The following is a 27,459-nucleotide window of genomic DNA, read 5'->3' as shown; positions in this document are numbered from 1 at the left end:
TCCAACTGGGCCTCTCTTGGGCTGAGAGATGAGCTCCAGGCAGGAAGTCAGCGTAGGGGCCACCCCTACACCCTACAGAATGGATATAATGCGGGTGCTGCTGGCTCAGCAGATTCTGCAACATGTCCAGATACTGTGCTGCAAGCCCTGGCATAGCCTTCCTGGACTTGGCCACTCTCTCCAGGGATAGGTTCCCAGGCTTATACGAGCACCTGGCTGCTTGCTTGTTCATCTGTCAGCAAATCAAGCAAATGTAGGCAAGGCTGCCAAGGAGTCTGGTTGGGAAACACAGTCACTCTGCGTGACACCCAAAGCACTACTAACAGATTCATCTATACAGGCAGGGTGCAGAGGAAGGGGTGGCAGACCCACACACGAACCCTTGGTACCATCCCTCACTGACTGAGCAACGCTGGATGATCATTTAAGCTCTATAAGCCTCCCTCCTCTGCAGTAGAGAACCAACACCTTGCGCCTCACAAGAAGCTATCAAACTTTATGTGCACCTCACACGACAGCTACAACATTAAAAAAGAAAACCTGGTGGTGCCTCACAGGCCTACCTCATACACCCACCTGACATACTCTGAGCTTTTTTTCATCTGGTCCAGGTGCAATGAACCCATTTCCAATGCTACTACCACATTTACCTCCTCCACTTTCTCAGCGTGCTAATTCTAGATGCCAAGATCCTCCAACTCCTCTACCACTCTCTCAATCCCTCCAGCAGATACAGACCTAGGGAAGTCTCTCCTAGAACTGGTGAGAGCACCTAACCCTTTGACGTGTAAAGCTGACACTGATGGTCTAAGGCAAAAGCTGAGAGGTGTAAAAAGGAGAAAGAAAGGCAACTGGAGGGGGTGAGGGTGGGGGGACATAGACAGTCAGATTAAAACCAGAGCAGCAGATGAAGGACATGTGGTGTACAGTGGTTATGGACATCAAGCAGCTGCCTTGGCTTAGAACACAGGGCAGTCAAGCTGGTCTCAAGCTGCTGTTTCCTCTCAGTCCTGCTATGTCCTGTTGTGACCACATTACTGACTCAAGTGCTGCATTCCTCCTGTGGTGGTTAAGGTTGTGTGTCAACTTGGCTGGGCCATGATTCTCAGCGGTTTGGTAGTTATGTAATGATGTAATTTGGCAGTCATGTAATGATGTAGTCATCTACCATGATGTGATCTGATGTGATCAGCCAATGAATAAGGGGAGTTTCCTCAGGGGTGTGGCCTACATCCAATACATGTATGTACGTTCTGGCAATACTCACTTGTTTGCTCTGGGTCCTGCATGCTACATGTCATCATCTTACCTCTGCTTCTTGGGACTTGAGTTAGCCCTCACAGCCTGTGAGCCAGCAGCCTGCTCTCTGATTTGCCAGCCTTGGGTTCATCAGGTCCTGCAGCTACTGAGTCAGGAGAAGTCGCCAGCCTTACCCACGGATTAGGACTTGCCATCCTCTACAACCGTGTGGGCCATTTCCTCGAAATAAATCTCTCTACATATTTATATATATGTATATATGTATATATATATATATATATATAGTTAGAAATAGTTAGCATAGCGGTTAAGTGCTATAGCTGCTAACCAAAAGGTTGGCAGTTCAAATCTACCAGGCACTCCTTGGAAACTCTATGGGGCAGTTCTATTCTGTCTTATACGGTCACTATGCATCGGAATCAACTTGATGGCAATGGGTTTGGTTCTGGTTTTTCTTCTCTAGAAAATCCAGCCTAAGACACCTTCTATCCCCCTCTCCAAGCTGGCTAACCCCGGCTCATCCTGGAACTCTAACTCAGTTATCACCTCTTCTGCTCTGCCTTCTCCAACTTCCCACCCCAACTAGCTATGCCTCCCTCATGGGTGTTCCCAAGACACTCTGCACTCCATATCATGCACTGTCATTGGTTATATCAGTTATCTGTCTTCCTCTATTGCCTTACTCATCTTCACAGGCCAGGTACTAGGGACACAATAGGTGCTCAATGCTCCCTGAATAAATGACTAGATGATACTTTCAACCACAGGTGCCCATTGCTTTGATGGGCCCTGGGGAACTTAACAGAAAGGATTTGGAGAGAATAGGGTTCGAGTACTGGCTGTAACATTTACTAGCTGTATGAGCTTGGGGGAGGCACTTTTACTTCTGAGCCTTAGCTTTATCATCTTCAAGACTGTTGTGGACTTGAGGATCACTTGAGATAACAGGTGTGAGAGAACTCCAGTAACTGTTACCGCCCTCTTAGAAATCAAAAGCTTCCCCAGACCCCTTAAACGTTCTTTCCGCAGAGAAGGAAGCCAGAGGCGTGTGTATGACTAACTTCTGAGTATCATCTATGTCTGCATGTTGCCAACAGGTAAAAAGAAAACCCTAGAGCCTATGGGGGTTCTGTTTAACACACACCCTTAATTCTCAGGCTCTGAATACTTGTCCTAGTTGAAATCTGTAGTGGTCAAAGAAGTGACGTTAACTCTCGAAGTGTCTTCCAATTAATTTATCTATTAAAGCTTTTCAGGTCTCACTAGGTAAGCCCAAGGCCTAAGAGTTAGGAAGGTTAACAGTTAAATCCCCTCCTGGCAAACTAAACACAAGCAATTGGTAGAATATTTGTCATAATTCCTCAGCTGAGTCACTGACATCAGTCCAGTTATCTTTTCTTAAGGGATACCCCTCTGGCTAGTTGCAGTATAAACAAACACAGGAATGTCAAACTAAGAAGTTAAGAGGAAGAACAAAAAGTAGAGTGGTTAAAGATAGGGACGGAGGGAGGGAAAGAGGGAGGCCCGCATAATACCTTTAAAAACTACTACAAATTGCTTAGGAGAAACAACTTTAAATAAAAAAAGTCAACAAACAAAATACACCTAACACCTGAAATATATAATACTGTGTACTCTGGTAGACATGTGCCTACACTTTATCATGGAGAGCTCTTTATGAAGATATTTTCATACCTATATTCACATTTCATTCTTACAACACCTGGGCGCCAGAGGCAAGGCAAATCCCCTTCCTGTTTACAGAAACAAGAATCACCGAGGTTAGTCAGCCCGCACCAGGGCATACAGAAGCTGAGCAGAGCACAGACCCAGCCTTCCGTATTTACTCTGCAAGTCTTCCCAGTGCTCCATGCCATTTCTGGTCAAGGAAACAGAGTTCCAAGTCTCCACTCCAGCAGCTGGCTCTGTGATGCACAAGCTCTCGGTCCCCGCCCTGTACCCACCCGCACTCCTGGAACCTCCAGCTCTACATTACGAAGTGGTGCCTGCTACTACACACTACGCAGACACAGGCACTTCCAGCAGATCACCCCAAAGCACCGCTCGAGCACCACCTATTCTACCGCCCTTTGTGTGTGCAGACATCAACAGTTTAAAACCCCAGAACGCGCAATTCCGCTGACAGACGCTGGGGCCCGGTTAGAGAGAAGGAGCCTGCAAGACAAAAATCTAAAAACTGAGAAGTGACCAAAAATATATAAAAACTGTCCTATTTCCTACCCCAGTAGAATCTCCTTCTCGTGAAATGTTGATAAATGGTCATGAGCAGTTCTGGAACAAACAAACAAACAAAAAGACCAGTTGCGATTGCGTTGATTCCGACTCATAGCAACCCCACGTGGGCAGAGAGTACAACTGCTCCATAACGTTTTCGATGTCGAGACTTTCGGGAGCAGATGGCCAAGCCTGTCTTCCGACGTGACTCTGGGTAGGTTCAAACTGCCAACCTTTCGGTGAGTAGTTGAGCACTTAACCATCTGTGCCACCTGGGGACTCCGTTCTGAAAACAGGATGCAGGGAAATAGAATCTATTCCTATAAGTGTCTTATTTTAGAACATCTTTGAGGCATAATAAATGGAGATCAGGGATAGGTGTTTGTGGAACGAATTAAGAAGGTGACTTCGCTTTGCAAATAACCTTCACCCACTAAGGCCTCCTACCCCTGGAAAGAAGTCCTGAAGAGAGCTAGCTGCACCTGTCCTTTCTGAGCTACATCATTCTAAAGAATGTCCTTTTCATTCACTTTACAAGTGTCTATACCTCCAGGGTAGGAATGGTTTAGAACAAGGAGAAAAAAAGCCTAGGCCTGCAAACAGTTTGCACCAGCTACTGTCCAAGCTGGCGAGGTGGCAAAGGTATTTTTTGCCAGGGTGAGCGATTTCATAGATTCTATTCCTTCTCTTTTCAGTGCCCCTGTGTGCAAGGTATATAGCAAATTACCAATTACACTTTCGTAAAAGAGTTTTGTTAATTTTTCTAACCCAGTAAATTGTGAAATCTTCTCAATTATCTTCTCCTCAAGTACAGTTCGGTAAGCCTTGGGGATCAGTAGGAAAAACAGAAGTATAAAGGAAAGAATTCCAGTCCCTGGGTGGCGTAAACAGTGAAGCACCCAACTACTACTAGCCAAAAGGCTGGTGGTTCTAGCACCCAGAGGCGCCTTGGAAGACAGGCTCTGCTTCTGCAAAGTCACAGCTTTGAAAATCCTATGGAGCACTTCTACTCTGCTCATTTGGAGTCACCATGACTCAGAATCAATTCGACAACAGCAAAAATAGTTACGTAGATAAAAATAAAAGGCAGGATAAAGAAAGAGTTCGAGGACTGGAAAAAAAAATGTAAGCAAGTATTTATAGAAAAGATATGGAAAGTTATGAGGTAAGTGGGGAGATTGGGGAGCTGGTTCAGAGTGAAGGACTGAGGTAAAAAACACAAGAAAATCAGGCCATAAACATGGGAAATCAAACACAGAACTTTAAAAAACTAAAGAGATTCAAAAAAATTTTTTTTCTATTTTAAAGGAGGCTAAGTTAGCAATGATACAGTCTAAGAAACAAGGCTGGGGAAGGGGGCATGGTTCAATGAACAGCCCACATGCTAACAGGATATTGGGTTGATAACGGGGCCTTCCACCACCTGTCAGTTCTCTGTAGCATTTGAGAAATCAATCAGGTCCTCCAGGGAAACCAGGCACCAAAGTTTACTTTCCCATAAGATACCTGGGAATCACCAGCACAAAAGTTAACCAACGTCCAAGGACCTGACACCATTTGTTCCCCACTCCTCCATGTTGTAGCACCCCAAATACCACACAGACTTCCAGCAATGGCAGGTGAAGCAGCACACAGGGTATTCTGGGAGGCAGAGCCACCTTATTTGATGGTGCAAACGCTCTCAACCCCACTACCACGCTCCCACCTTCTGCCCCAACTAAATGAGAAGCCAGGGGGAAATTATTCTAGATTCTCCTGCTAGACGCTAATTGAGTGCTTCTTACCCTCTCCCTCAGGAACCCTCAACAAGCATTCTCTCAGCCTGAACTCCAAATCTAAGGGAGATATATATGGCCCTTCAGCTTTCAGACTTCCCAGAGAACATGGAACTCTGACTAGACAGCACTAGTTGAGAAGACTGGTCAAAGATCTAAGGCTCCTAAGGAAAAAACTTGGAAAGATAAGACATCTCTACATTCAATGACCAAAGACAACTGTCCCCATGAATGATATTCTAACAACCCTGAGAGTTCTTCCAGAGCCTGTTCTGAAAATTTAAGAGTTCCCAAAAAGATAACTCACTTGTCACCAGTTGAGAAATACTGAAAAATGGAGGCACAACTATGGCATGGAGATAAGAAAGAAAAAAGTTGCAGGGTATTGCTCGTACATAAATCTGGCTAACACCAGAAACCCAAAACAAACGCCTTCCATTCTTTTCCCTGGTAATAAGCACCAAGGGGAGGAGGGAAAGCAGAGGAGAGGAGACAGTATCTGTGAAGCATATTCTGACCAAGGGCAGGGTGACATTCAGAAAGAGGAAGGCATGGAGGTTAATAAGCAAAGAACTCGGATGTCCAAAATTCCTTTTATAAAGATCCTTTCTGCAAACACCTGGTTGAAGAAGAAGGGTGAGAGTGAAGTCACTGAATATAGCAAGAAGATGTAATACTTGGCCAACTTTTTAAAAAATAAATATTTGGTATAGTTGGCATGTTTTATTTAGTTTCTATGAGGACGAAACTCATAAATATGCCTGAAAAGTTAAAAATGGGAAATGCAATAGGGAAATACCTCTCTCCTTTCCTTTTTTAAATGTATGTGGACATTAAAATAATGGAGATGAAGGCAGCCCTGGCGGCACAGCGGTTAAGTGCTGGGCTGCTAACCAAAAGGTTGGCAGTTCGAACCTATCTAGCACCTCTATGGAAAAAAGACCTGGTGATCTGCTCCTGTAAAGATTCCAGCCTACAGAACCTTATTGGGGCAGTTCTGCTGTTACCCGGGGTTGCTATGAGTCAGAACTGACTCGATGGTACCCAACAACAAAGTACTATTAGCAAAGACACATTTTGTTAATGGAGAGAATGAAGTCACTGAGTTGATCTGCTCTGCGATGAGTTGCTCCCCAGCTTCCATTTCTCGTTTTCCCCCAGTCTCTGATTAAGTCTGGGAAAGACCACCTCAGTAGGCTGGTTCTTCCTGACAGTCCAGTTTTATAGTCTGTTCTGACCCATATGATCCTGGGAAACCCTGCTGGAAGACAGCCCCTCAGAACTCACAGGGAGGGAGGATGAGGACCCTGATACTCAACCGACAAATAACACACAACAAAAGAGGCAAGTTAAAAGAAAGGAACCAGAGCCAGGACACTGGAAGGGGGACAGCCTTGGGAACAATGATGTTTAAAAGGGAGACTTCTCTTTGATCTATGAGAGAGGGCTGACTATTCACTAATTCTATACAATCCCAGTCACTTCCACAGAGCTGTGGCAACATTTCCCGTGCCACCTGTTTCCCAGCCCAGCTTATCCACATATCCATCCATTCTTTGTCCATCCTATCCGCTGGTTGTACAGTGGTTAAGAGCTCAGTTGCTAAACAAAAGGTCGGCAATTCAAATCCACCAGCCATTCCTCAGAAACCCCATGGGGCAGTTCTACTGTCCTATAGGGTCGCTATGAATTGGAATCTACTCGACCGCAACCCACAAAATGAACATACCTACCTAACATGCCTCCCCCTTTCCCAAGGCCAGGAGAAAGGCTTCATCAGCACAGGTGCCAGGCGATGGGAGCTGGTGGACAGAAAATACGGGTCTCCCTCTACAAGCCTTTAAAAGATCACAAGCTGCTTCAGGCTACCCTGTAAGGCGGCTGGCTTTTTAAATACCTGGAGGAGGAAGGAGTACACAAAGCAATAGCAGCAGCTTTTACCCACTTCACTCTTTTTCTCCCTTTACTGCCCATCACTGATAAGAGGTCCCTTCAGAATGTTCGCACTAAGTCAGATGTACTAAGGGACCTGGGCTGGGCTCTGAGGGTACCGAGAATCACACCCAGACCCAGGAAAAGAGGAACACATGAAAAGTAGGTTTCTAAACATTCAAAACAGAAACTAAAAGGGTGCAAACAACCTCAATGTCCTTCAACAGATGAAAGAATAAACAAAATGAGGTGTATACGAACAGTGGAATTAGTACTCAGTCATAAAGAGAGATGAAGTTCTTCTGAGGCATGCCCCAACATGGATGAACCTCGAAAACATTATGCTGAGCAGAAGTCAGTCACTAAAGGACAAGGACTATATAATCTCACTCACATAAAATAAGCAAATATAGAAACCAAAAATTATTAGTGGTTACCAGGTGTGGGAGGGGTTGGAAAGGGGGGGTTTACTTAGGAGGCACACTTTATGTTAATGGTGGTAGAATAATTTGGAAAAGGATAGCAATAATAGTTATACGACTTGAAGAATGTCATGAATCTCACTGAATTATACATGTAGAAATTGTTGGGTGTATATTTTCACCGCAATTTTAAAAAAATTAAAAAAAGAAACTAAGGAAAGAGGCTGAGCATCTGCGAGCTTGTAGGTGAGGTCAAGAGACAAAGGATAAACCATAAAAAGGAAAAATCACGATGCCAACTCTAACATCATATCTGACTCCTGCTACCCCTGGGGGATATGATCTTAGAGATACCCAAGTACACGGATGAGCTACAGATAACAGGAGAACAGAATCTTGTATCTGCCTTCCCAAAGGCACAGGTTCTGATCTGGAAGAAACTTCCAAAGCCATCTAATCCAATCCCCTCATCTCACACACGAGGAAGACTCTTCAGTATACCATACTATTTCTGGATCACACCAACCAAATCTCTTACCTGTTAATCCTATCAGTGTCTTAGTCAGGTAGTCCTGAGTTCCAATGCACTTCACACTGTGAGTTTTTTTAATGCGTATTTTTTTGTGTATGTATGTATGTACTAAAATATACCTGTAACCCCCAGAGACGAAGATCAGATTTATAAACATAGTGATAATAAAAGGCAATAATCATGAAAACTAAAAAACAAAAAAAAAGGCATTCGACTTATGCCTGAACTGATTTACAAGAGAACCCTGTCCTAAGTTGGGGACTACCTATAATGGGTGTTATTAACTGTATCTCCTTTACACAGAAGATGGAGGTTCAAGACTTGCTGGCAGGTACTCAGCAACACCTGGTAAAGGCTGAATCAAAACTGTGACAAGTTATGCAATGCACTGAGAGCGAAAAAGGAAGAAAAAATTTGAACAAAAAAAAACTTCAGCTACTCATTCCAAGAGATACACTGACCTAGTCTAAAGCTAGCTTTTCCAGTTTTCACAGGTCTTCCAGATTCCCCCACTACAATCACCCTCCCAAATGGGTCACTTACTCTCAATACAAAAAATGTACGGGCAAAGATGGGGGGAAAGAAACTGTTTTGAGCAGAAATTAATTTCATGTTTCTCTCATGTTAGATCTCACCGTTTTGTGTAAAACCGTCATCAGTACCCGAGCAGTGGCTACCTCGAGAGGGAAGGGCTTCTCCATCTCACTTCTTCACCTCCCCACCCCTACTTGCCCTGCCTCCCTCCAGTCTACACTTCAGAAGCCAGAAAGTCCCTGAGAGGATCACTTCAAGACTATTCCTTTGCTTTGGTTCTGGGTTTCCCCTGCTCCCTCCCGGATCCAGAACCACCACTTCGCCATGTATTACACAAAGTTCTGCCTTCAGTGTGGATTCTCCCATCAGAAGTACTTCACTAAACTCCTCCATCTGCTTCACTGGTAAACATCTGATCCACAAAACCACAACTCCCCCTTTTTCCTTATCCTCTTTCCCCTCCTGCCACCCAAAGTACATTGTACCAAGTAAACCAATATTGACATTCCAGCTATAAGAATCTACCTAATTCTTTTGTTAACCACACTTTCAAGAAGCCTTTGGTCTTTCCTACCATCATTCTTTTTTGCATTCCACAATCATATTAATTTGCCTTTTCCCACACTGGGCTCATTTTGTTCCACATCCAACTGTTGTTAGTCAATTCCGACTCATGGCAACCCCATGTGAGCATATTAGAACTGCTCCATAGGGTTTTCAAGGCTGTGACCTTATGGAGGCAGATTGCTAGGGCCGTCTGTCTTCCAAGGTGCCTCTGGGTGGTGTGTAACCATTTGCACCAGGCAGAGAGCTTTCCTTATTTGCATTTCATAATGATATTAATAGAAGTCCTGGTGGCACAACAGTTAAACGCTCAGCTGCTAACTGAAAAGTTGATGGTTCAAATCCACCCAGGGGCTCACAGGAGAAAGACTGGCAATCTGCTACCATAAAGATTACAGCCAAGAAAACCCTATAAGGCAGTTCTACTCTGTTACATGGTGTTGCTATGAGTTGAAATCAGCTCAACAGCACTGAACAATAACAATAATCATATTAACTTGCCTTTTTCCACATTGGGCTTATTTTGTTCCATATCCAAATAGACAGTCCCATCTCTATGCTTTCCTGTGATGGGCCATATTTTCTCAAAGTGATTAAGGCTCTCTATCCACAAATGATGGGCAGCTAGCATCTAAAGCTTACACACTCACTACAATGGCTATGATCGGAAAAACGGGAAATAATAGGTATCGTCAAAGGTGTGGAGAAATCCAAAAAGAAAGACCAGACTTGCTGGCCTGACAGAGACTGGAGAAACCCTGAGAGTATGGACCCCGGACACCCTTTCAGCTCAGTAATGAGGTCACTCTGAGGTTCACCCTTCAGTCAAAGATTGAATAGGCCCATGGAACAAAACAAGACTAGCCCTGGGGTGGGGACTGGAAAGTAGGAGGCAAGAGGAAAGCTGGTAACAGGGAACCCAGGGTTGAGAAGGGTAAGTGTTGACATGTCGTGTGGTTGTTAACCAACATCACACAACAATGTGTGTACTAACTGATGAGAAACTGGTTTGTTCTATAAACCTTCATCTAAAGTTCAATTAAAAAAAAAAAAAGGGCATCAGAAAGATGTGGAAAAATCAGAACCCTCATCCACTGCTGGCAGTAATGCAAAATGGTATAGCCACTGGGGAAAACCGTTTTGCAGTTCCTCAAAATGTTAAACATAGATTTACCGTATTACCCAACAACTCCAATCCTAGGTATACGCTCAAAAGAATTAAAAGCAGGAACGCAAACCTGTACACCAATGTTCACTGCAGCACTACTCGCAACAGCCCGAAGGTGGGAGTGACCTAAAGGTCCATCAACAGAAGAACGGATAAACGAAATGTGGTATATCCATACGACTGCACACTACTCAGAAATATTCATCAAAAATGAAGTCCGGATGCATGCCACAACATGGATGAACCTTGAAAACATCATGCTGAGTGAAATAAGCCAAAAAAGGACGAATATTATATGATTGCACTTATATGAAATTGGCAAATATACAGAGAACAAAAGTTATTAGCAGTTGCCAGGTGTGAGGGAGGGGGAGAGAGCCACTGCTTAGGAGGCACTGAGTTGAACGACGGTGGAATCATTTGGAAACAGGCGGTGATGATGATTGCCCAACATGATGAACATAATCAATGTCCCTCAACTGTACATGTGAAAGCTGCTGAATTGGCAAATGTTTTGCTATATATATATGTATATATATACACACACACAAACAAGAAATCCTGGTGGTACAGCGGCTAAGAGCTATGGCTGCTAGACAAAAGGGTGACAGTTCCAGGTGCCCCCTGGAAACTCTATTGAGTAGTTCTACTCTGTCCTATGGGGCCGCTCTGAGTCGGAATTGACTCGACAGTAAAGTGTTGGTTCATATATGTATATATATATAAAACAAAAAAAGAAAAAATGCTGACATATACCTAAAACCAAAACCAAACCCTCTGCCACTGAGTTGATTCCAACTCATAGCAACATATATCTACAGGTCATCAGTGGTGACTCCAAGCTCCCCACCTAGCTAAACCAAAAAAAAAAAACAAAAAAACCCAAACCCAGTGCCGTCGAGTCGATTCCGACTCATAGCGACCCTATGGGACAGAGTAGAACCACCCCACAGAGTTTCCAAGGAGCGCCTGGTGGATTCGAACTGCCAACCCTTTGGTTCGCAGCCGCAGCACTTAACCACTATACCACCAGGGTTTCCCCACCTAGCTAAAGCCTCTACCAATTCTGCAACGCGTCACAGAATTCATGAACTATACTTACGGTTAAGTGTTAATTAAGGAAGTAACAGGGTACAACTCGGGACCAGGACCAGGAAGCATGTAGGCGAAGTCTGAAAGCCTCCGCCCTGCACATCCCTTCAGCGCAGGACAATTCTCTCAGCTCCCCTCTGCTGTGCAATCAAGCAGGCCCTCTCTCAGTCCTGCATGCCACCTCTCAGCGGTGCAAAACTCCTCTCGGCCCCCGCAGGACAGGCCTCTCTTCCTTCAGCCTCTCCACTGCTAACTGGTCCAGCTCACAGCCAGTGTAGAAGCTTTGTCAGCTCTCTTAGCTGCATTCCTAGTAGCAAGCTTCTGCCATCACCACCAACTCTGCTGCAGGGCCGGCCCCTACCGGGTCTGTCGCTCCCTTCAGTGTTACAGCCCTTGACCCATGCTGCAGCGCTTTTAGGAGGTTCCTTGCCTCCTCTCTGCTGCTGCTTCTTTCTACTTCTTTCCAAAACCTCTGTCAGGTTGACTGCATATATAAACAAATTCCCTGGTGGCACAGTGGTTAAGAGCTTGGCTGTTAACCAAAAGGTCAGCGGTTTTGAATCCACCAGCTGCTCCTTGGAAACCCTATGGGACAGCAGTTCTACTCTGTCCTATAGAGTGGAATCCACTTGATGGCAACTGTTTTGGTTTTGTCAATTTCAAGCCACAGCGGGGGGCACAAACTCACTAATCCCCTTTCAGCAGGCCACACTCTCTTCATTTGCATAGTCTATTGACCATTCCTTGCAAGATACATATCAATGACAGGGCAGGTTGCAGCCCTGGGCCAGACAAAAAGTACCAAATGTCAATCAACCTGGACAAAAGTTAACAAACCCTGAGGGATAGCAAACTCGGGCAAAATAACTGATCCCTCAGGGTTTAGGGGAAAAAGCTCTCAAGCGGTTTTTCCAAAGAACCAAGGTGAAAGGCCGTATAAAGGAACTCATTTCACCACACCCTGAATACAGTAAAACAAACAAAAAAAAGCTACCCTTGAATCAATTCGGCCTTACTGGTGACCCCATGTGTGTCAGAGGAGAACTACTGCGCTCCACAGGATTCTCAATGACTTCTTTTATGGAAGTAGACGGCCATGCCTTTCTTCTGAGGCAACTCTTAACAAACTCGAACCTCCAACCTTTAGGTTTGTAGTCAAAGGCATTAACCATTTTGTACTACCCAGGGACTCCAGGTAAGACACTGACCTTAAAACTCAGACAAACAAGGAAACAGCACAGGGAGCTAGAAGAAGAAAAACACAGATTGCAGTGGTTTTGAAGGATGAGTAAAAGCAGCCCAGACGAAAGGGGGTAGGTGGAAGAGCATGTCAAGCAGAAGCAACAGCATGTGCGAAGGCGTGGAGGCGAGCGCTCTGGCTGCCAGTTAGGGTGGAAAAGGATAGGTATAGGGAGTGGCTTCAGAGCTCAGCTGAGACAATGTAGACAGCAAGACTGAAGAAGAGAGCCACTGAAGAATCTGAAGGGAGAACAGGCTTGATCAGAGCTGCCTTTTTAAAAAAGATCTCTCCGGCAGCAATATTCTGGAGGAGGTCCAGATTGTCGGCCAGGTACTTGGTCACTGGAGAGTTATCCAGGCAAGAAATGGTGGATGCAGGGAGAGAGAGAGAAGCAAGCAGACTCAAGAGAAATTCAGAAAGTAGAACTGGCGGGCCCAGGAAGGAGCCTGGATGATGTGGGAGCTAAGGAAAGGTGGCTGCAAGGTTCCTGGCCTGTACATCTGTGTAGAGAAAATACCGGACTGCAGCAGGTATGTGCCTGGGGAAGGGGAAGGTTGTTACTTAGAGTCTAGTTTTAGATAAATTCAGGTCAAAAACCTCAAGTGGAAATGCCCAGGAGACAGCTGAATAAACGGGAAAGAAGCCCAGGAAAGGACTCAGGGTGGGAACGAACTGACCTGAGAGTCATCAGCAAGTGAAAGAAAGATAAGGTTAATGGAGAAGGAGAAAGCCAGGGAACCAAGGAAGGGACTCTGAGGCATGACAACGTTCACAGGCAGAGAAGAACCCACAGAAGGGACTAAGAATCAGTAAGAGAAACAGAAAGAAAGCCAGCCAAGTGTGGGGAAACCAGGAAAAGTTTCCCAGAGGCAATGGTCACTGTCAAATGTTACAGAAAGTAAGAAAACCAATCAGTAGCTTTAATGGGATTTAGGAACTAGATTATTGGTGTTTTTTTTTTTTTTAGCAATAAAAGCTTTCCCACAGCCATTAACACCTTCCAACTCCTCTTGACCTGTGACGGTACCACTTACTTGGCATTTATCACTCCTTTAACAGACAGACTGAAGCCCTCCCTGTGAAACACACAAGGGATATGAAGCTGTATAACCCGTATTCCAGGATTCTGAAATCTAGAAGTCAGAGGTTTCAACAGCTGACCAGGATACATTAGGGTAAATGCTATGAGGGAACAGAAAAGGGAGTATATTTAGCCCAGTCTGACACATTTATTGGAGCCCTGGTGGTGAAGTGGTTAAAAGGTCAGCTGCTAACCAAAAGGTCGGCAGTTCAAATCCACCAGCTGCTCATTGGAAGCCCTATGGGGCACTTCTGCTCTGTCCTATAGGGTCGCTATGAATCGGAATTGACTCAACGGTGACAGGCTTGGTTTGTGCGGTCTAAGGAGCCCTAGTGGCGCAGTGGTGAAGAGCTTGGCTGCTAACCAAAAGGGCAGCAGCTCAAATCCACCAGCCGCCCCTTGGAAACCCTATGGGGCAGTCCTAGTCTGCCTTAAAAAAAAAAAAGAAACCATTGCCATCAAGTTGATTCCAACCCATAGTGACCCTAGAGTAGAGTAGAAACCATAGGGTTTCCAAAGAGCAGCTAGTGGATTCGAATTACTGACCTTTTAGTTAACAGCCACATCACTGAACTGCTGCCCCACCAGGACTCCACTCTGTCCTATATAGTTGCTATGAGTCCAAATTGACTCAATGGTCACAGGTTTTCTGGTATGTGGCCTGATACTATGTTAGACACCAGGCCAAGGAAGGTAAGTTAGATCTAGACATGTAAGCTCCAGGTCAAGGGCTTATCTAACGCACTATTGTACTCCCAGGACCTAACAGAGCGTGCCTGGCACATTGTAAGTAATCAAGAAATATCCACTAAACGTACAAATGAATGAAGACATGGACCTTTTCTTTCAGGGGCAAGGAAGGAGGCTTAGGGAGCTTCCGAGGAGGCCATTTATGATCTAAAGGACCAGTAGGATTTTGCTAGGCACATGGAGGCTTTATTTCCCTATTTATGTATCTCCTACACAAGCTTAAGTTCCTAGAGTCATACAGGTCTCGGTAGGCCCTAGAGCTGTGGAACGCTACCTCATCTCTCGTAGGTAATCAGAAATAGTTTACAGATGGCCAGATATTGTATGATCCCACTTACATGACATAGACAAATGCATACTGGTACTGATACTCAATAACTGGGAAACAAATCTTTTTACAAGTCTGGTGGTTTCCAGTTTTCTCCTTTTGACAGAATTAAAGGAAGTGAATAGCAAGCTGGTTGGTTCATAAAAATAATTTGGTGATAGATCACTACATAAGTTCTGACATATAATTTGGAAGGTAAAAATGGAATGGCCTTAATATAACGAAGTTCTTCCATGCCCATCTACTTACATATGTCAGCAGGGCTTCTCAAAGCACAGATGTACACAAATGAAAATCTTACTCTAGCACATCCAAGATCCATGAAATGACTGGGGAAGGGCGAAGCTCCATCTTTCTCATCAAGATGCTTTCCAACAAAATTCCTTCTTTTCTTACCAAAAAATATATTTATTTGTAAAATTGTTCCTTTGGTCTTAAAATGCCAAAGTCTGTTGTCCAGAAAAAATGTCTTTGTGCTTCTCTCTTAAGCTAAGACAGATTTCATTTCCCAATTAAGTCATAATTATGTTAAACACCACATAAAAAGTAAAGCACATTTAATCAAGTAAACATATATATTTGTCTTATATTAATTTTGAACTAATGATACTAAAACAATCCAGAAGAAATTAACACTTTAGGAGAACAAGAAATACAATCATTTCAACTTATATACATATTTTTGCTGCAGAAGTATATAAAAGAATGATCAATAAAACATTTTCAAGCATAAAAATAAATAACATTTGGGGGGACGTGGGATTAAAATAAGCTTTCAGGGAGGAAAAAGGAAAAGCGAACATTTCTGACTCGAGTAAGAGCTTGTGTATTGTTTAATGGATGACAGCAGGTCAAGCCACTGCAATATTTAGAGCCCACTGGATACATTTCAAAGAGTAATGAAACAGTACTATTTTACAACGTCAATATTTACAATATATCAGAAACTACATCCTTTATTCATGTCATGAAAAAATTGAAGTCAACTTTAAAATACGCAATGACAGGATAAAGAATTCTTGAAAATCCTCTTAGAGGTTTCTGAGTGCAAACACATTTGAAGACAACAGTCCAAAATTCACGGGTCAGCACTCTTCCCAGATCCGCATCCTACCCCAAGCTCTCTACCCAGCCTGAGCAAGGCTACAAGCCTGCACAGGGCAAAGACAGTTCTCATCCTCCACTATCAACAAGGCGGCAACCTGAGGGACAGCAGCAGAATTCTGGACTTTAGAGGATGGTCAAGGGCAGGGTTTACAAAGCCTAGGGCGTGTTTGCCAAGATCCGCCAACATGGCCCTCGCTCCGTGCCAGTCAGCTGGGAGAAAAGATGGCCAAAGTGTCAGACCAGATAGCATTAAGTAAAATGGACTGAAAAAGCAAAAAAGAAGTATGACTCTACTTCAACAGCCATTGTTAGCTGAGTTGACTCTCACTCATGGTGACCTCATGTGTGCAGAGTAGAATCGCTCCATAGGGTTTTCAAGGCTGTGACCTATCAGAAGCTGATAGCCAGGCCAGTGTTCCAAGGTGCCTCTGGCTGTGTCTGAACCACCAACCTTTAACCATTTTCATCATTTATATACCAGGTAAAATTTTTACAAAAGCCCTTCAGGGAAATGCTATAAGTCACACAAACGGCACATGGCAGAACCTTCTATCTCTATTTTATTGTGAAATTGAACACTCTACCAAAGTGAAGTGACCATGTCGGACAGGAAGAAAAGGTATCGCCAGCCGTCTGTCCCATTGGGTACCCAAGGTTACTACAGGAACTGTGAGGGGTTCCCAGAGACACCCCAATACTTTTTCTGCAACTTCATGGGGAGTAAAAAAAAAAAAACGTGGCTGTCAGGTAGATTCTAGCTCATAGCAACCCTACAGGTCGCTGTGAGTCAACGTCTGTGTCAACGTCTACTTAACGGCAATGCGATATGGGATCAAACTGACAACAGCGACTCGAAGGCCTGGATAGGAAGCTTAGGGGGAAGTGAGTTTACGTTAACGGAGGAGAACAATTTGAAAAAGAGGGTGAGAATGGTTGCATAACTTGAAGAATGTAACCAATTTCATTGAATTGTCCATATAGAAACTTGTGCTGGTGTATGTTCTGCTCTGTATATCCTCAGCAACAAACAAATTATAAAAAATACTCTGGCTTTCTCTGTGGGAACTGAATGTTAATCAGTATTTTTTATTAATACCTCACAACTATTCCACCTTTTATTTTGTTTTTTAAGAAAGACTTTTTTATTATCATGTAAATTTTACACAACTGCTTATCCATATGAAATATTTTACTTTCAAAAATAAAAGTTTTGACGTGCTGTTTTATACAGAATCGAAAGGAAATTAACACTTATCAAATTATCAACTCAACTCAAATTATCTACTAAAAAAGATATTTCAAAATGTTTCCATTTGTAAGCAGCGTTGTTGCCAAAAACTATACGTACAGTTATGAAGCCCCTACACTTGTTTTTAACTGTCATAAATATATGTAACAAAACATTTGCCATTTTATTCATCCTTAAGTGTACAGTTCAGTGACATTAATTACACTCGTCATGTTCTGTAACCATCACCACTACCCATTTTCAAATGTTTTTTATTACCCTTAACAGAGATTCAGAGCCCTGATGGCGCAGTGGTTAAGAGCTATGACTGCTAACCAAAAGGTTGGCAGTTTGAATCTACCAGCTGTTCCCTGGAAATCCTATAGGGTAGTTCCACTCTGTCCTATAGGGTCGTTATGAGTATCCCTTAACTAATAACTCCATTTTTCTCTCCTCCCAGTTCCTGGTAACCACAAATACACTTTTGTCTCTATGCATTTGCCTATTCTAAGTATTTTATATAAGTGGGGTCATGCAGTATTTCTCCTTTTGTGCCTGACCTACTTCACTCAGCATAGTGTGTTCAAGGTTTATCCATGTCATAGCATGTATCAGGGCTTCATTTCTCTTTATAGCTGAGTAATATTTCATTGTACGAACACACCACACATTTTATTATGCATTCAAAAGGTGGATTGTGAATAATGAATACGAATAATGCTGCAATGAACACCGGTGTAAGATTTCCAGTCTTCTGAGGATATATCTGGAAAACTTCTGCATTTTCAGAAACTTGTAAACTGAAATTTCTAACCTGTTGTAAAATATTCCAAGTGAGGATTTTCAGGGGGGTTTGAATCTACTTGTTGCAATAACAACTGATTGATAACAAAGAAGATGAAAATGTTCTAGCTGATTTTTAACAAAAGCCATTGCTTAATTGGTGGACGGGAAAACAGTGACTTAGTCGGCACTGCAAAGGGTGTGTATCTTCTATTTGGATCTTTTTATAGGGTGGCTTTTACAAATGACAGTCATTAAATCAAGATTCAAAAGACTAAACTGAGAACTGGACCTTCAGTCTCGTATTATTACCAAGACTATAACAGCACCAAATATTAAATAAGATTAAAAAAAAATAAAACATTCCTTAATCACAAATTTAAAATATTCTTGTGATAATCAAGTTTTATACCTTTAATAAAAAAATCCCAATTTATAAGTGATTATTTCACTTTTTCATCCTTTTATAATACATATTAGGTGTACACTGAAGACTTTATTGATTTAAAAATTTGAGACAGATCTAAAAGATTTAGTGACATCGAGCAGTTCAAATAGCACCATCTCAGAAGCCATCAGTAAAAAGGTCATTTCTTCAGCAGTAAGATTCCCAAACACAATCTGTCTCCTTCACAGAAGCTGCTAAACACAAGAACCGACAAAAAAGTAATGACAATAGGCAGAGCACCTAAGCCAATGCTCTCGAGTGAGCCGGAGTTAGCTGACCACAAGACAGAGTGAGCATCAGAAAACACAACACTTCAAAGACACACAGGGAATAAAGAAGGAGGCAGCTAACCGCAGCCACGGCCTGAGGAAAAGCAGCAGCAGGAGAGGCACTGGAGACTGGGAGACGGGCCTGCTGCTGAGTCTTCTTCATTCTTTCAGGATTGTGCTGGGCTCCAGTGCCGTGAGCATTTCAGACTGAGCAAACAGCAAATGCGGGGATCCCTGAGCAGGGGCAAAGAAAACATGGCATGTCTAGCGGCCGAGCGGCTGGATAGAGAGAGCAATGGGAAGAGTGACAGGAGCTCAGCAGGGCCAGATTACACGGGGCCTGGCGGACAGCAGCTAGCGGCGTAGTGGAAAGCCAGCAACGTCAGTTCTGAGAAAGAGACAGGGCCAGGCCCCTCCTAGGCTGCAGAGGCAACTGATAGGAGGGTGTGGAATGAGTGATCTATCCCGGATGGGGAAGGCTGCTGAGGTTCCAGGGAACAGGAGAATGGGAGCCAAGGAGATGTGGGTCCAGGGCACATTCCACAGCACACCAAAAGCACAAGCTGACTCATGATCAAGCTGAGCTGAAGCGACAGCCCACACCTCTGAGGGGGTTGCAGTTTCCTCTCTTGCCCCATATTATTCACACACAGTCACTCCAACCTCCCTAAAAATACCTGGAAGAAGTGGTCATTGCTTGTGGGAGAAAGTTCAAAACAGGGATAGATTTAGAGATGAAAAAAATCTAGACTCCGATCCCGGTTCTATCACTTTCTAGCTACGTGAGCTTAGGCAAGTCAAAAGTTCTCCTCACCTCATTTTTCATCTATAACCTTATCTTCCATCTATAAAACAGGGATGATGCTTGTCCGGCAGACCTCAAAGGGGGAAGGTAATCAAATGCTTTAGTGATAAACTGGCTTAATGGACAAGAAAATCGGTTATAACTAAACACTAAAGACAGATATCTTTTCTCATATTTCCTTATATCCTGATTTCCCCTCAACCCCAGCACTAAGTATAGTCATCTGCACAACTATTCAACAAATAAATATGCTTACCCCTACCCTGCCCGTTGCTGACGAGTCGATTCCAACTCACAGCGGCCCTGTTTAAGGACCAGCCACCAGCCAATGTATTGGGGCTGGAAGGACTGCTCATTTAGTCAATGCAACCTGAATAACATGGTTGAATATGGCTTCAAATCCTAATTTAAATAGTTTTATGAATTAAAAAATAAAAAGAAGGTATTATAAATTATGTTCTGCTTACCTCAGATCAACAAGCACCAAACACCAGCAGTGTACCAAACACTATAATGAGCATTAAGGCACAAAAAAATAAGATGTTCTTATAGAATTTATATTCTAATGCAGAAGCAGTCACAAACAACCACAGTACAAGGCAAAACGTGGTAATTCTATGGAAGCAGAAGAGAGAGAAAATAATTCTGACTAAGGAGATGGATAACAAAGCTTCCTGGAGGAACTATTAGCAGAGTGGAGCCTTAAAAGGTCTACAGGCCATTCCAAACATGACCATGAGCAAAAGTGTGTAAGTTAAAGCAACGTTCAATAAGATGCGCTTAGATGTGAGGGAGTGCTATGGATTGAGTTGTGTTCCTCCAAAATGTGTGTTGGAGTCCTAACCCCTACACCTGTGGGTGCGATTTAATCTAATCACCTTCCATAACACAGTGTGATGTAATCAACTGATGGTCATGTCAGTGTAGGGTGGATCCTAAACCTAATCACTTCTGAGTTATACAAAGAACACCACAGACACACAGACATGTGAGCACATACTGAGGAAGACAAATGCCATGTGAGAGCTGCCAAGAGCCAAGGCACGTCCAGGGCTACTGACAAGGACGGAATCTGATTTGGACTTTCTGTTCCTAGAACTGTGAGAAAACAAATTTTTGTTCTTTAAAGCCATCCACTTGTGGTATTTCTGTTACAGCAGCACTAAGAAACTAAGACAGGGAGGGAGGTATCGAGGGAGACAGGTAGAGAAATGAAATTTGGGGCATTTGGGGGCCAAGGGAATTTGTGCTATGCTTTAGTATTTGACCTTGACTCTATGAGCAATGGGAGTCATGGAAGGTTTCCAAACAGAGGAGTGACAGTCAGAGACGAACCTAAGGAAGACCACTCTGGTGGCAGCATTAAGGAGCAGGAAAGTAAACCCAGCTATAAAAAACAAAAAACCAAACCTGTTGCCTTCGAGTCAATTCCGGCTCATAGCGACCCGACAGAGTAGAACTGCCCATAGGGTTTCCAAGGAGCGCCTGGGGGATTTGAATTGCCAACCTTTTGGTTAGCAGCCATACCTCTTAACTACTACACCATCAGCGTTTCGGCCAATGAAGAGGTCTAAAGGGCAGTAACCAAAACCACTGCTGTGGAGTCAATTCCAACTCAGAGTGACCCTACAGGACAGAGCAGAACTACCCCATCTAGTTTTCAAGGAGCGCCGGGTGGATCTGAACTACCGACCTTCTGGTACCTTCTGGTAGCTCTTAACCACTACGCCACCAGGGTTTACAAGGGCAGTAACAGCAATAATGAATAGCACTCAAAAGTCATGGGGATGCAGGCACAGAATTTTGAACCGATTTTTTTCCTTCCAGTGCTACTTCCTGCTATCTCTGGATCATGCTATCTTCAGGATGAAATATGAGAAACTGGCTCTTAACAAAATCAGGACAACTTTCTCAACCCACCACAATTCTAAGATGAGTTTTGAACAATGACCTGTCCTATCAGCCCAGCAAAGCTTACTCTGAAGTTCTAATTCATCTTCATTTATGAATCAAACTTAAAATGTGCTGTATCAAGTTGCAAGCACTCTTCTTGCCTTCTACCACACCAAAACAATTTAGTCTGAGATACAATACTTGTACTCAGTGCAACCACAACATTGTGACAAACTAGAACCCACACAAGAACAGTCCACATAGCCCTCAAAGGAGTTCGACTGGGAGACTGGGTTTTTAGGTTTTTGTGGTGGTTGTTTTACAGAGGAAGAGATGAGGGGAGAAAACAATAAAGATCTATATACTGTTGGGCTACAGTATATAGATCTGCACTCTGAAATCTGCATTTCCATTTCCTTTCAGGTCAAGCACTTCTGAAAACCAACATTTGTGCCATAGCCCTTTCCAAGCCACCCATGGCAGTCACGTTTCGGTCAATACCAGATAGAGCAGCACTGGTTCCAGCCCTGGAATGGCCAGCAAATACCTGACCTGAATACATTATTAACTCAGGCTGCATTTTTCTCAATACAACCTAAGTATTGGGCTTTAGAGGCTCTGAAGTTCCTTCTAGCTCTTAAATTGTCTTTTATGATCCTCTTTGGTCTTTGTTTTCTTCCAAATTCCTTTAATAAGTACATAACATACCCAGGAGCGGAGTACCAACCAAGATGTCTAACTTGCTTCCACACCCTACTGTATCACAATGTTCAGGCTTGAGACTTCCAAATGAGGTCCAGTTTGCTGATGCTGACCATTGCAAAAAAAAAAATCTTTCACTTCTTTAAAGTCAACAAGGACTGGAATAATAGAAAACCGGTTCCCATCCTGTCAATTACGAGTCACGCAAACCCATGCGTGCCCGGGCAGAAAGGTACTCGGTAGGGCTTTCAATGGCTGATTTTTCAGAGGTAGATTGGCAGGCCTTTCTTCCAAGAAGCCTCGGGGTAGACTTGAATCTCCAACTTTTCAGTTAACAGTCAAGCACACTAAACCAGGACTTTGAACTGGTTCCAACCCCTGCTGAGAATTTGCATTTCCACCCCAGGTATACTAAATCAGAAACTATGTTTTAACAAGATCCCCAAAGTGATTCTTATGTATAACTTCCTAGGTGCATGTTAGAAATTCAAATTCTGAGCAGGGAAATGTTAGAAATGCAAATTATCAGCAGGGGTTCAAACCTCAACAAATCCATTTGAAGCCCTGCATTAAACCATTTGTACCATCTGGGGACTCCCAAATAACAGAATCAAGATATAATTGCAGCAAACTGATTACAACATGGATTTTGAAAGTCCAGTGCTCCTTTGGACTTTTAATCAAAAAAATTTATAATTTTAAACAATGACAAACTATTTGTCATTTGCCCAAAATGTACAACATGCCTGAAAACAGACTGTTGGGAGTTTCCAGAACCTTTCTCTCCTTGGTGAGAAATGGGGACCAAAAAAAACCAAACCCAATGCCAAGGACTTATAGGACACTATAGGGCACAGCAGAACTGTCTCACAGGGTTTCTAAGGCTGCAATCTTTACAGAAGACACTGCCACATCTTGCTCCCTTGGAGCGGCTGGCTGGTAGGTTCAAACCACCGACCTCTGGGTTACCAGCCAAGCACTTAACCACTGCACCACCAGGGCTCACGAGAAATAAGGACAGCGGAGTTGCTCCCATAATGGTTAGCTACTCGCTGCCGCTTGACATCTTACCTAAGTAACACATCTTATTATACTAATTACCAACACTGAGAACAGGTAATGACTGGGAAACATACAAAAATAAAAATATCGGAGTCATTTCCCTATTTAGGGTCTCAATTCTCACCTCTGTAGTTACTAAATTATTTGAATACCAAAGTAATTTTGTTTCTGTCTGTCTCCTTCCCTATTGTAGGACTAGACCTCAGATCATCAGTTAATATTTGAGCCCCAACTATATGCCCGGTATCGTGTTAGGAGTGCTGGAGCTCCAGCCATGAAACAACAAAAGGTCCCATCCAATAGGAATATGCTATGGAAAATAGGAGGGCAAGATTAATTCTAAAAACAAGCAAAGCTTCCTGAAGGAGATGGTACCACGGATTTGCTTTGAATTACTAGACATTTAGTCACATATGAAAGTTAAAAAAAAATTCATGCAGCCAGGGGAAAACGCACCATAAACTTCAAGGACCTAAAGGGAGGCACAAAACCCGAGCCCTGGGACCCAGGGACCAAACTTGGTCTATAAATAAGTTCCACAGAGTCGGTGCCTGCGCCCCTTGCGCCCAAGTAGTCCAGGTCTGGAGGGAAAATGAAAAACCAAAATGGAGGAGGGGCTACGAGGAGTCACCTCGGGAGCGCAAACCTCGTGGCTCGCTTCTCATGGCGCCAAGCAGCCTTCCTGCTCTGCCTCGCCCCAGCTCTTGGAGGCATCATCCTGCCTCACAAAACCCAACATGCAGCTCCCCTGAGGAGCCCTGGCTCCAAATGAAGTTGGAGGCTGGTAAACGGTAGAGGAAACAAGTAGCCACATCTTAAAGGCAGTTAGGGGAGCAAAAAAAGAACCATCTGGGAAGACTCCACCCTTCTCCACCTGCGGTAAAGCTAGGAAGTCACTTCCCTCTCTCTCCTTGCCTTACAGATAAAACAAAGAAAACATGTTTCCAGGGGTGTCAGACACCCATAGGGCGACCCCTTTACGTGGGTACGTGGCGCGTATGCCCGGGAGACTGAAGGGCATGGGGCCAGGACAACTTTCTCATTGCAGCCGAACACGTTTCTTCTTAAAACCATAGAAAACCACAAGCTGCTACTATTATAATTTCCCTGCATCTACTTGGTTTCCATCCGGAGCCCTCTGCAATACCCCAGTCCCCGCGTCCAGGCCAGGTGCGGCTCCCTCCCCCCGGCCGCCGCCTCGTGGATTCCCGCCGCCCTCGCAGCCCTCCCGGCGGGGCTTCCCGGCTTGCTCCGCTCTCAGCACCGGGCCATGCCACGCCACCGAGCTAGCAGCACATCGGTGCAGGGGTGGGGGCTGGGGCTGTCTGCATCGGGGGCTCACTGGAGATTCTGCTTAAAGCCCTGGTCCCCAGGCTCGGACTTGCGAAACAATAAGCAGCCGCTTTCCTGCCCCTCCCCCATAGGACCCCGGCCAGACTTAACGCCGCTGGACAAAAAGGGGGAGCGAGCCCGCCCGCCACGTGATCGGTGGCCGGCGCACCCCGGGATCCTCGGCTTCCCGAGTCCCCGCCCGCCCCTCGCCGCAGCGCCCAGAGGATGCGCTGGGGGACTTCGCGCCGGAGCGCGGCGGGGAGTGGAGAGCCGCGCCGGCCACGCGGTGACTGCAGCAACTGCCTCGGCCGGCGCCCGCCCCCGCCACATGCGCCACCGCCGCCACCGCCAGGCCGGCCAGGGGACCCCGCGCCCGGGCCGCGCCGTACCTTGCCGCTCGCGGTGCCCCCGCTGACGCCGATTAGGAAGGGCTCGCCACCGTTGGGCTGCTGGTGGTTCTGCAGCGTCTGCTCGCTGTCTCCGGCCATGGCTCGCGCCGCCCCCCTTCCGCAGCCTGTGCGCACAGCAGCACGCTCCCCGCCCGCGCCCCCGTCAGCCGCCCTCCGCTTCCCGCGGCCGCCGCTGAGCGCTGCCGGGGTCGAGTGGCCGCCGCTCCCTGCGAGCTGCTCCGAGCCCTGTGGTGGGGCTGGCTTTCTCAGAGGAGCCGAGCGCTTTCCTCTCCCCGCAGCGGCCAGCCGGGTTTACATCCCAGGCAGAGGTCAGCGTGATGCTGCTGCTCCAATCCGGGCGGGCAGCGTGCTGCTATTCGCCGAGGCGGAGGCGGCGAGGCGTCTGGCCCTAGCCTCCGCCCCTCCCCGGCCCACGCCACCCCAGGGCTCCGGGAAAGGTGTGAGCCCGGCCTTCCCTGCTCCCCACCCGGCCGATTAACCCTTCCCCTGACGACCTTAGGCGGACCCAAGGGAAGCGAAACATCCTTTTTGTGTTTAATTTGGTAGGCTACCATCTATCTCAAAAAAGGGGTGAGGGAGGGAGAAAGCTTGAAGCTATTAATAGGCAGATCAAATAATGGGCAAATGCCCCACGTTTGGGAAGCAAAATTAGAACAAGCTTGGAAAATTATGGTGACGCAAAGAGTTAATGCCGTTTACCCGATATCCAGGCTGAAAACTGATCATTTCAGAAAATGAGATTTTTTTTACCCCTCCCTTTATGCCAAAATAATGTCAGTCGCTGGCTTTAGACATTTCCTGTCTTGGAAAACCCCAAGTCCCATCTCCCTTAGCCGGCCTTTCCTCCTGTGATTCCCTAAAGCGGGGTAATTTTGCGGGGTTTTTTGGGTTTTATCTGAAGGGTGCCCTGCCGCTGAAAATCAACCGCCCTTCCAAACCACGGTGGTTACCTCAGGAGGTTCCTGTGTGTTTGTGGGAGCATTAAAATAACACAACGCATCTTGACCCACTAATACCTTTTAACTTGACTGGTTTTCCAAAGACTGGCAATTAGAAAGGTAGTATCCGCAGTATCTCTAGTGACTAACAGCAGCCTCCACCTCTGCTGCCAGATTTCTGCATTCACATTCAGCTCCATGAGCAAATTACTGAATTTCCCTGTGCCTCAGTTTTCTCATCTGTTAAATGGGAATAATAATGGTAACTGCATCCTAGAATTGTTGTCAGGATTAAATGATTTATTATATGTAAAGCTCTTAGGATAGCGCTTGGCATAGTGTAGACCCTATATAAATGTTTGAAAAGAAAAGGCCTCTAGAGGGCTAAAACTGGAAATGGATGTCTTGTTGGGGCAGAGAGAGAGGCAGGCCTAAACTAATAACTCCCCGCCTCCAATCCTGTGAACCTGAGACTGGTACCAATGAGCTGATGGGATCCCAGACCTAAAAAGAGAACTAAAGTCAATAGCATTCTCTTTTAAAAACTTAATACATTACCATAAATTCACAGTAATTGTGAAAAAAAATTACTAAAGAAATGTAAGAGTCTCAGGAAACGCAAACGTTCTTTTCACTTTTGAAGTATTTCGTGTAGCCATCCAAAACCAAACTCCACAGAAGCTCAGGCAGGACACTAAGATGGAGAGCAGCTACCTGGTGCCCAGAGACAGGCAGTTGGGAGAGGTTATCTAGGAGGGTGCTTTACCAAATGGCTGGAGGACAGAAGCTTGTCCTTGAGTTGCCCCCACTTTGCCAACAGTCTTTTCCCCACTTAAATCCTCAAGGACTTTTGCAGAACTCTTTATAGCCCAAGATAGGGCTTATTGGAATGTGGGGCTTCATGGCCTCATAGAGTTAAGGTTTTTTTTTTTTTTCTTCCAGTTGCCGTATAATTGACTCGGACTCATGTGTCAGAGTAGAACTGTGCTCCACAGGGTTTTCAATGGCTGCTTGTTCGGAAGTAGATCACCAGGCCTTTCTTCATAGGTGCCTCTAGGTGGACTTGAACCTCCAACCTTTTGGTTAGCAGCTGAGTTTATTAACCATTTGTATCACCTTGGGACTCTAGTTAAGGGAATAGGAATACTAGGTAGGTAGCCACATTCTCCATGAACTTTTCCCAGCTCCCCACCTTCCTTAATGTCTTAGTCACCCAGTGCTGCTATAACAGAAACACCACAACTGGATGGCTTTAACAAAGAGAAGCTTATTCTCTCACAGTCTAGTAGGTTACAAGTCCAAATTCAGGGTGTCAGTTCCAGGGAAAGCTTTCTGTCTCTGTTGGCGCTAGAAGAAGGTCTTTCTTGTCAATCTTCTCCTGGACTAGGAGTTTCTCTGCGCAGGAAGCCTGGGTCTAAAGGAGGCGCTCTGCTCCTGGTGCTTCTTTCTTGGCAGTGTGAGGTCCCCAGCTCTTTGCTTCCGTCTCTTTCTTTGTATCTCTTATGAGATAAAAGGTGGTGCAGGTCACAGCCCAGGGAAACTCCCTTTACATTGGATCAGGGCTGTGGC

The 27,459-nt window shown here is 44.8% G+C and overlaps 1 protein-coding gene across 1 annotated transcript in view; it reads right to left on the bottom strand.

Annotated features, from left to right (window-relative positions):
- The window catches only part of UCK2 (uridine-cytidine kinase 2), a 76,627-nt gene extending 51,251 nt beyond the window's left edge, over window positions 1–25,376 (bottom strand). The window contains exon 1 of the mRNA XM_049881121.1: window positions 24,932–25,376. Within this exon, the coding sequence (XP_049737078.1) occupies window positions 24,932–25,030 (99 nt within the window). The 5' untranslated portion in view covers window positions 25,031–25,376. The remainder of the gene's footprint in view (window positions 1–24,931) is intronic.
- Window positions 25,377–27,459: the final 2,083 nt, after the last annotated feature.

This window comes from Elephas maximus, chromosome 3, assembly GCF_024166365.1.
Source record: "Elephas maximus indicus isolate mEleMax1 chromosome 3, mEleMax1 primary haplotype, whole genome shotgun sequence".
Taxonomy (NCBI): Eukaryota; Metazoa; Chordata; class Mammalia; order Proboscidea; family Elephantidae; genus Elephas; species Elephas maximus.
The sequence above is the reverse complement of the archived record's forward strand: the minus strand, read 5'-3'. Positions and strand labels throughout refer to the sequence as shown.